The 11,245-nt window shown below is 40.2% G+C and overlaps 1 protein-coding gene across 1 annotated transcript; it reads left to right on the top strand.

Moving 5' to 3' along the window:
* The first annotated feature begins 5,211 nt into the window (after positions 1-5,211).
* On the top strand, positions 5,212-6,924 carry LOC114354168 (CD82 antigen). The gene has a single exon (XM_028306427.1). The coding sequence runs from the start codon at positions 5,212-5,214 to the stop codon at positions 6,307-6,309; it is 1,098 nt and encodes a 365-aa protein (XP_028162228.1). The 3' UTR covers positions 6,310-6,924.
* The last annotated feature ends 4,321 nt before the right edge of the window (positions 6,925-11,245 follow it).

Raw genomic sequence — 11,245 nt, 5'->3', positions numbered from 1 at the left:
TCTGCCAAAAAGTAGCCAGGTATACTCGTTTCACAAAATATATTAAACTCAGAAAGGTGTGATACAGTAAATAATAAATTATTATCTGCCCCAGTGGAGTGGAAACCGCCACTATGCGTGTATCCAACAAATAACCAAATACAGAATACGATTAAGCTGCGTTTCAACTGAAACCGCATATTATTATTGAAAACAGGCAATTATCTAGTTTTTTGTCCACTTTGGCCACATTACACGAGCTTTGTTCCATGTTGTGGGTAAATAAAAAGTGAATAATTTATGGCACGATAAAAGCCAATACGAAGTCGATTAGGCACAAGCCTCGTATTAAACCCCCATAAAGCTGTTGACAATTCAATCTATTGCGATCGTTTGACTGATTGAGCTTGGATTACTGACTCTACTGAATGTAAAATGAATAAAAAAATGTTGGATTTACTATTTATTATAATTATCTTTTGTATTACTTTTTGAAAATGAAATGTTAGAAACTAAATTGGGTACCTAGAAAGGTAGAAAAGGGAATTAATATTTTTTCTTAGGCCCAGAATGTTTCTTTGTACGTAAATGGTAGTATGTGTTCTATTTCTGTCATGAATGGTATTCATAATATGCGTCAAATTACTTGGTTTTAATCAAATCTGTTTTGTTTCAGACCTCGCACAGGCGTGGTAGGCGTGCTGCTCAGAGTCGCGCGGCCCCTCCTGTGACTAGCCAGGGCTCTCGCGAACGGAACGGGCGGCGGATTGTAAGTAAAATAGATTAATTATATAGAACCATTTACTTAAACCCCATGGCTGGGCAATGGTTGACGCTATTCTTCATCATATCCTTTCAGGGCCCACATTCACGTGGTTTCTCCTAGTTACCTTGTTACATGTCACTATTGAGTCGTCCACCAATAACGTTATTGGATATTTTTTGTTAGCCAATAGCTGACCCAGGCCAGTTAGATTAAAAAAACAGTAATGTTTTCTAAAATCTGTTGATTTTATTCTTAAACCCATTGCTAAGAAACATGATGATCAAAGAACTTTGGAAAACCGAATGTGATTTTCAGAATGTCAAGCCTTCTAGTTTGATTTTCACATTTAGGTACGGTAATGAACCAGCGACGGGATAAGTTCGGTAAAAATGCAATTTGTCATGCTCCGATAGACTAAAAGCCTCAAAAATGTATATTTTATGCAGGTATACAGATATGTGCCTGTTTTCCATTACACATTCCATTTTTGTAATCTGTGCCTCTACCATGAGTTTACCTACCGAGCATCTCGCTATCGAGGGCGTAAAAAAATGTATGGCAAATTGTACAGCGCCTCTAGCGGTTAGTAGCTGAACCACAGCAAAACTAAAAACACTACCATGAGTTCATCTCAAATCGTTAGGTAAAAAACCTATCTAAATGAATACGATAGCGACTAAAGTTTTTATTAAGTTTCATACAAATAACTTACCATGAGTTGCAATTTTCAAAGATGTCATCGAAAAATACCTTAGCTGTCACAGTAACGTAACTCACTGGCTTATTGACGTGTGAAAAGCAAAATAAAATTGTGGTTTTAGGTCATTTTAGGTGTTTTCTTTATTAAATTATGTCGGAAAGAAGTTTATTACGATGGAACATGTTATCAGCATGTGGGCAGACCTCCCACTAGGTGGACCGACGATCTGGTGAAGGTCGCGGGAAGAACCTGGATGCGGGCACATTGTGGAGATCCTTGGGGGAGGGAGAGGATGCTGCGTTTCCCAGAGATATGCGAGGGAATTGTGTCGTGCGAAGATGTCTAGCTGTGCTGTGAAAATGTGTGCGGGTTTCCACCAAAGCTGTGCGAGGAAAATGTATCGTACGAGGATGTGTAGCAGAGATTTGAAAATGCTCATTAGTGTTGTACAGCCTGAGCCTTTTCTACCAGAGATGTGCTGACCGAGGCGAGGTAAATGAAGCGATTCTATTGGTTCTTTACAAACACATCCTTCGCTACGCATCCTCGCACATCTCTGGTGGAAACGCAGCCTTACGAGATCATGATAGAAAGCTAATCCGACAATGAATATGTATTTTCATAAGTTGAAATTTACTTTTGTTTTTAATCAGTCTGTGTATTATGTATTAGGTTTTGTGAAATAAATAGTCAATAAAAATTAATCATTTTATTTTCAACTAGCTTTTGCCCGCGGCTTCGTCCGCGTGAAATTTAGTTTGTCACAGATCGTCATAATTATAGCCTATATGTTAATCTGGGTTATAAACAATAATACTGTAAAGTTTCATCAAAATCCGTTCAGTAGTTTTTGCGTGAAAGAGTAACAAACATCCAGACATCCAAACTTTCGCATTTTTAATATTAAGTAGGATATTAGTAGGATATGTATTTACTTAATTATTATTACTGACGAGATTGCTACCATGTATGTTTAGTGACCATGAAAGATTAAAACAATATAATGTATTTAATTAATTATAATATCTTAAGTTTTACAATAATAAGGTAGGTATATCCATCCAGTTACCCTAGGTCTTTATTATGGATTTAATTTACAAGTAGTTATTTACAAGCACTCTGCTCTAAATCCTTTGGCTTCAGGGAAGAACCTGGACCGCCACCAGTCCAGTGTTCCCTTGGCAGCTCTGTGTCTGCGAGTTGCCTTCTTCTTGCTGTTTAAAGTCACTCCACACCTTAACAAATAAACATTACAAATAATAATGACGAAATAAGATAAAAGCAATCAAAATGAATAAAGTAGTAGGTATTTATACACACTTTTCTCAATTTCTCAGTAGTTTTCGTGTCGCCGGTGGCATCAGCATTTCACGTTCGCGTGTCCGTTAGTTCCACCCACCGTTGACTATTGTTGGCTCTTTCTTGGGGCCCTTCAGTGGGCATACTCAGATCGCCATATCTATAGAAAAACAACTTTATTGTAACTAGAAAATATAAATCTAGCACTCATATTACTGAATTTTAGCTAGGCACGTGGAAGTTATGCTGGAAAGGTTGTATTTCTCCAAAAAAACCAGCTCAAAATTATTCGTTTAATTTCGAAATTCCTCCACTATATAGTATGTTCATTTTTACTTAACTTACCTTTCCATAAATTCTACAATCGGTTTAGACGGATAGGCGCAGGTTCTCATTTTCCTATCGTGGTTAAAATCCAATTTTTTGTGGAAAATTATTCATCAATAATCATTCAAAAAACATGTTTTGTTATCTGTTGTCATGACAACAGCTGCGTCAAAGTCGCAATGACAAGAAATAAACAATACAAATTTAAAATCATCATGTTAATTCAGCTTTAAGCACTGTTCTAGGACACTTAAATTTTGTAGTGTTATTTTTGACATTTTTGTTATTTTCTACTCTATCTTTTCTATATAGTTAGAAAGGAGCGGCATTCGTTCTTTCATTCATCCATTCATAGAGTGTGAAGTTGGATACGTTAACATGTTCACCAACATGACATCACAAAACCATCGAATTATCGCTGGCGAGTAAAGTATACGGTAATTGAACTCATGGTATGATTTTAATGCAAACTTAATCGATCCACGTTTAAACTCTATCGACTGTAGTATACGAATACAAGTTTTCGATGGCAACTCATGGTAGAGGCCCTGTACTGTACGAGTACTTTTTAAATAACGCACGAGCTGGTTGAATTACTCAATTTATTTTGATTTTCACTGGAAATCTGTTTTCGACTGGTGATATTGAGACCCGTGTCGAGCGAGCTGTGATACATTTCATTTGAGAGGTTCTCAGCGAATTCCTTCGTACATATGTTCCACATACAGAATGTAGGTTGTGGCTTGTGGAAAACTCGCTCAACGCTGGGAAATTTCCACTCCAATACACAGATACATAATAATATTTGCGTTCTCTTCGAATCACTGTAGCCCCTCATGTGTGAATAGGAAGTGATTCAAGTTGAATTCGTGGTTGATCCGCGGACCGTTGCAACCAAAATTGCGTTACAATTATAGTCTAATAATACCTACTAAAACATACGAGTAATGAACAGTTAAATTAGTTCAACTATCGCGCAAAACAAATTAAGTTTAACCGTTTTCTTTTACTAAACAACACCAATGGTCTTTACCCACAACATATAAATTGTGTTTATTATAGATTATTTGGATACTAAAGAAAATTCCTCCTGATTTATTTTGAGATTAGGGGATTATATGGGTCCGACCGTGTAGTTACTTCTCAATGCGTAAATGGGTTTTCTTTGGTTATGGCTTTCGACTCAAATATTTGGAAGCTATGACGTTATAAAAACACCCATTGGATGAAATTACAGTCTTTTACCACTATTTTTGTTTACATAATAAGTCACTTCAAGTTATGTAAAAAAATATTTTTGAATTTGATTAAACCAAGCACATTTAGTTTTGTGTTTTAAAATGTGTTCGTCAATTCAGCAGGTATATTTCATATCAGTTGAAAGCATTGAAGGGCTTAAAGATTAGGTCTATCTCTGCTATAAGTAGGTAATTTACATTAGAAGATGCAAAGAAGACTGAAATGTGTTTTAGCTTCAGGTATAAGGAATCTCGGAAGCAAGTCCAATTTATGTCAATGTGAGAAGCTCTCTATTCGAAGAGTCGTGTTCGGCGACTAGTGGACGTTAAAGTTGAACGAGTTCAATGTTTGAATGGGATACTCGTAAAATTCCCTCTGTATGACGCAGGAAACGGTTTCTACGCAGAATATATTCCAGCTCGGTGTGTTCTAGGGAGTAAATGAGCAATAAATAATGAGAGAGAAGTCAGCAACGTCGTTACGTTGGATAGGATGGGATATTTGTACAATAAAGTAGTGTGTAAACAACGGTTCTCCTAATGTCATTATAGGGATACGCACGAATAAAATATAGAAAGCTAGTTTTCTAAGGGATTCTATTGTCGTTTGTTGACTTGACTAGCATCGATTTGTAGAAGGTAAATAAATAAATCGTAAATGCAAAGTTATTGCTAATAAATCTGAAGATTTAATCTAATCAGTAGTTGGGTAACTGGCAGTTTCATCTGATTTTAAGAGGAGTGTAATTTTCGCATTTTCGTCAAGTTTTCCTCATTGCCTTCGGGGCAAATTCTTTTGTTCTCCTCTTCTAAAGGGTGAATTTTTGTGTTGCAGAGGCGTGGGGCGCGGCGCGTGGCGGCGGCGCGGGCGCGGGCGGCGCCATGACGCGGCGCCCGCCACCATGACGCTGCCGCCGCCCGCGCGCCCCGCGCACCCCGCCGCGCATCGCGCAATGCGCTATTACCGCATCTGGATCTACGCGTGCAACGGCGCGCTGCTGCTGGGAGCGCTGGCGTTCTGCGCGGCGGCGGGCCGCGCGCTCTCCGACTACCGCCGCGCGCTCGTGCCCGGGCTCGGCGCCGCCCAGCCCGGCTTCCTCTACGGGTACGCCGCACTGCCCGCGCAGGCGGGCCTGCTTCAGCTGCTCGGCTGTCTCGCCGCTCTCCGCCTCTCCGAGCGAATGCTCAACGCCTACTGGCTCGCACTCCTGGCGCTGCTCGTCGGCGACGCCGCCATCGGGGTCTACTGGGCGTTTCGGTTCGAACGCGTCTGCAGGGAACTGCGGCCCCAACTTCGGATACGCCTCGCGAAGGAGTACGACACAGACCTAGACTTCGCCGAAGCCTGGGATAGGCTTCAGAGAGAGCAGCGCTGCTGCGGGGTGACGGGTCCGGCGGATTTCGCCGCGTTTAACCGCACCACGCTTCCGCCGAGTTGTTGCCGAATACCTGCGCACACGCCGGCCGTGACGCCGACGCTGCTCGCCGCGACCTCCGCGTCGTCGCCGGTGCCGTTCACCCCGATCCACTGCGCCCCCCATTCGGCCGCCTGCGCGGAGCGGCTCCTCGTTTGGCTTCGACGGACAGCAGACGCGTTGTTCGTGTTAGGGTATTGTGTTATAGCATTCTTAAAATTGTGCTTCCTCGGAATCCTCCGATACGAAATAAAGGAGATGATTCAGAAAATTAGAATATTACGAAGCGAAATGGGGGCGGGCGAACTTCTCGACGGGAGCCCGATACACGGCGGGCCCCTGTCGCAGACGGTGATAGTGAACGCGGTGAACGCGAACGGCGGCGTGCGAGCGCACGGGGGCAGCCCGGAGCGGGCCGGCGAGCGGGAGGCGCTGCTGGGGCGGGCGTCGGAGCCGCGGCGCAGCACGCACGACGAGCCGCTCGGGCCCAAGACGGTGAACGGCAACAACAACTGCGAGATGCGCGAGCTGGCGCGCGGCGAGTACAGGCCGCTGGCGGCGGACAGTGCGGCGACCCGGATCTGACTAAGATGTTACCTGGAGCGGTTGTTCGGGCGGCGCTGGCGGTCGTTCTCGGCGACCGGCTTCGAGTCGGAGCTGCCGCCGGCGCGCGCGCCGCCCGCCGTGGTGCGCCGCTCGGCCGCGCGCGTGCGCCTCGACCACCGCCGCCACACCCGCTCCGAGTTCGAGCTGTGAGCGCGCCGCACCGGGCCCGGAGCTGAGCGTCGCCTGTCAATTGCGATTACCGAAGCCCTTCGGTGTGACTTTACATGTTTTACTAGTCGTAGTGCAGTTCAGACTGTTCCGCCGACGAATGTCAGTGTTAAAGTGTTATTTACAAATAACGTTTTGAACTTTGAGTATGTGAAAGTGCATCGGACGTGAAGTGTAGTGTGTAATAGACAAAGTGAATCCCACGAGCAAAGCTTGTGTTTAGTTCCTACGCTTGCCAGTTAAAGTTACTTTATGACATAGAGGGAGTAATTAAACATTTGATTTATGCTATACAGGGAAACGGTGAATACGTTGAGTTTCCTAGTGTGCGTATGATGGAGTGCAGACGTGTAAAACTGCGGTGATATACCACCAATGCGAGGTTCCTTAGCGCGGTCGATGCTGTATCGAGCGACTACACCATGCTATGTAGGGGAGACCTAGGAGAGTTGTGACAATTTTTACTTTAGGGGCCATATCTCGCTCAAAAAACATTCCACAGCTATGAATCATACAAATTAATGTAGCGCCGTTCCTTCTGTTTTCAAAACAATCACCAAAGTTAACTAAAGTATTAGGGTTTCTAAGAAAATCACCAAAATCTTAGACCACTCCCTCTGTCACAACTCTCCTAGCACCGAGGTAAGTTGTGACAGGTACCGAGGTGAGTTGTGACAGCATTGTATTTCATCTATTAGATATAAAAAATACCATAATACTCAATCAAAGATGATTTTTAGCAAAAAAGTACTTTAATCGTCCTTTAGTACCTACCAGTTAAAACAAATAGTTATAGGATGTCGTTACACAGATTGAGCCACATTTCTCCAGCTTTCATTTTTCTCCCACGACCCTGGATTTTTTTAATTATATTTTTTAGCTAATATTATAGTCACTTAATACCTATAGTATTTTCTTTCTCTTCTATAAAAATAAAATAGTCGCGGTGGTAGGTATAATCCATAGACGGTGCTTCGCCTTCTGGGTTTACTTGATAAGCCTCTTTCTTCTTTAGGGGAGACCTAGGAGAGTTGTGACAATTTTTACTTTAGGGGCCATATCTCGCTCAAAAAACATTCCACAGCTATGAATCATACAAATTAATGTAGCGCCGTTCCTTCTGTTTTCAAAACAATCACCAAAGTTAACTAAAGTATTAGGGTTTCTAAGAAAATCACCAAAATCTTAGACCACTCCCTCTGTCACAACTCTCCTAGCACCGAGGTAAGTTGTGACAGGTACCGAGGTGAGTTGTGACAGCATTGTATTTCATCTATTAGATATAAAAAATACCATAATACTCAATCAAAGATGATTTTTAGCAAAAAAGTACTTTAATCGTCCTTTAGTACCTACCAGTTAAAACAAATAGTTATAGGATGTCGTTACACAGATTGAGCCACATTTCTCCAGCTTTCATTTTTCTCCCACGACCCTGGATTTTTTTAATTATATTTTTTAGCTAATATTATAGTCACTTAATACCTATAGTATTTTCTTTCTCTTCTATAAAAATAAAATAGTCGCGGTGGTAGGTATAATCCATAGACGGTGCTTCGCCTTCTGGGTTTACTTGATAAGCCTCTTTCTTCTTAATATATCTTGACTAGTTTAGATTGTAAGAGGTCGCAGCATATCTTAAACTTTAACCCTTTAACCTAATCACTTCATAAGCTAGGTCCTAGATTCCGACTTTAGCAAGCAGTTCCTCTATATGGCTTTCATTAGGCGTTCTGAATCAAAAAAGTCATCAAACAGCATGTAATTATACAAATTATGAACCTACTAACACACAAAAAAAATCTAAAAACTCGTGGAAATGGCCCATCAGAAAAATTAAGTAAGATAGGAGAGTTGTGACAGACTGTCACAACTCTCCTAGGTGTTTAAAATGACGACTTGGTTCGAATAATAATTTTTATTTTCTAAACACGATGCGCACACAAAAGATCAGTGCTACATTTTGAGACCTGAATAACCATGCAACTTGAGAAAAAATAACACAATAGTGCACATATACTAAAACATGATATAAATTGAAATAAAGTTTTGAAGAAAAACTTACTTTTCGCATTTTTTTGTACACAGACGTCATATTTACGTAACCGTGTCTCGTGCGCCGCCCGCAGGTACTTAGTCAAGAAGAGCGTCTTAAAAGCGACAAACAAGCGTTTTTACCACCTTCCTATCTATATTAAGTAAGGAGAAATCGCCCTTGTCACAACTCACCTCTGTCACAACTCTCCTAGGTCTCCCCTACCATAATGCACCAAGTTACTGAAATCAACAATTTACTGAACGATTGACTGTATTATGTTTAGCCGTAAGTTTAAAATGCTTTTTACTGTATACCAATAGACTAATGAACATACCAATATACGTAAGGTCGATCATAATAATTGTCTATGTCTACAACGTTTATTTAGGATTCGTAATATTTTAACTAAGGCTTTGAACACAAATATATCTAAGTCTGAAGGATTACTAATGTTTGGCCAAAAAACGTTTCCCAAATTATCACATGGCAAACAACGTTTCGCAAATTTTCATTTGGCAAATTCTCATTTGGCAAAACAACTTATTGCAAACTTTTAATTCGCAAATGTCTTTTTTGGCATATTATTGTTTAGCAAATTATTGTTTGGCAAAGTATGTTTTGCCAAATGTTTCATTTGGCAAAAATATATCACGATAAATTATTTACAAAATAATTTGATTGGTGCATAGAATGGAATACAAATTAGCTTGTGGTTATTATTTTGTTTAGTGGGTAGTTAATATAAAATTTGTTCTAAATTTATTTTCATATTTCATTATTTTTATCGAAACTAAATGATTAATTAACAATAGAGGTGATTCTAGCGCTCGGCGGCCGCTGCCGCGGCACGCTTCGCTCGCCTTCGCGCGTTAAGGGTCACTGTTCTAACCTAACCTAACCTACTATTTTCTGCAAAACCTACTTTCGCATCCATACTATTTTCTGCAATCTCTTTGTTTTACATAAAATTCTTGTGAAAACCATGATCATTTGCCTTGTGCTTTGATTTGTGGGTAACGGTGGGTAAGCATGTGAAGTGTCAATTTGACCAAATAAATTATTTGGGATATAATATTTGGCAAAATAAAACATTTGCTATATAAACATTTGCCAAGTAAAATTTGACCAAATGATAATTTGACCAAATGAAATAGTTGCGAAAAGTACATTTGCTAAAAGTTCATTTGGGAAATGAAACTTTGGCGATAAGTTGTTTGCGAAGTGAAATTTGGCGAAAAGTAATTTGGCCAAACGGAAGGATACCAATTCTGAAACCTAGCCCGTGTACATCCACATGAATTTTGAGAGGTTCCTTTTTCATAGACCAAGTAGGTATTCACTAGGTACCTTTGGTAATTTAGTTGTAGGTATCTGTTTTAATTGTGCACGAGACCCGACCAGTATTCATAGGTGTAGATTAGGAATACTCCATACTTGCCCCCGCTTTCATTAGCTACAGCGCTAACACACTACAGATTAAGTTCCTGAGGTTTCGTATTGTGTAACGCCGACGCGGACTTTCCAAATCAAGAACACCTTTTCGACTGTAAAACCTTTTTGTCGTATCATGTAAATAATAATCATAATTTGTATGTGTAGTATGCGAGTATTTGTGCATGGACAGATCGACAAAAATAGTACTGATATGAGCTTAAACGACGTAGTGCCTACAATTATATGCTTGTAAACAATATAACGCGAACGAATGCATAAAGTTTACGTTTAAAGGCAGGCGAATTAAAGATTTCGTATAACACTTTATCATTGAATATTAGTTTTGAATGAGAGAAACATTGGATGCTGACTAGAGATAGCGCGGTTAGGTAGCGAACCCAGTAACAATAAAGTTATGGAATGTAGGTGAATAAAAGGCTGTGTCGAGTTTAGGTGAAACCTACCAAGAGAGCGCCGCAATCGCACGCGCGGCCCTAGTCTACTAGTCAACTAGTACTCGCTGTATAAACTTACGATTGAATACCTACATACATATTTGTACTTATTACGACGTAAATTTATAGATATATTGTTTGTAATAACGAGTATGAATTATGTTCGCTTAGAGTAGGTATAATATTTTGGGAATTTATGCAGAAAAATAGTTTTTTAATATTGTTGTCACATGAATGTACCAATCTTATTAAAATTTGTACCTATATTCGGAAAGTTGAATAATTTGTAGCTAGGATCCAATCTAAATCCTGCATTTCTTCCAAAAAAACGGTAAAATAACATGTGCCTTGGCTTATAAAATCGTATAACTGATGTTATGTTTATTGTAAACTAATCGATATGAAGTACTAAACTCGTCTCTGATGTGCTGCCTACTCCTTCGACCATCGTATACAACTTGTTTATTATAGGTGACTGCGTTGTTATGGGGACCCTGTAACTGTAGAGATTAATGTTTCTTATCTATAAATTGTATCTTACGAAGAGCACAGTTTTGTATTCGGGATATTCGTATTCTGCAATTACATGATGAACGGTTTCTAATAAAGTTTTGGCACAATTTTAGCTAAACTTCGTCATGAAATGGTGGATACGACGCATTCCAATGTGGAGCTATGAAGCTCCTTTGTTGGATTGTACGAATATTTGAGTTCTCTACCATCAATATTGGTTTATGTGTTCATCATTACGTGTTTTTACTAAGATAAAGTTGTTACAACTTTCCGAAGGTACGCACTAGGCGACTGAGAGCTAATATTA

This window comes from Ostrinia furnacalis, unplaced genomic scaffold, assembly GCF_004193835.3.
Source record: "Ostrinia furnacalis isolate ACB-3 unplaced genomic scaffold, ASM419383v2 OfSCF1928, whole genome shotgun sequence".
NCBI classification, from domain to species: Eukaryota; Metazoa; Arthropoda; class Insecta; order Lepidoptera; family Crambidae; genus Ostrinia; species Ostrinia furnacalis.
The sequence above is the reverse complement of the archived record's forward strand: the minus strand, read 5'-3'. Positions and strand labels throughout refer to the sequence as shown.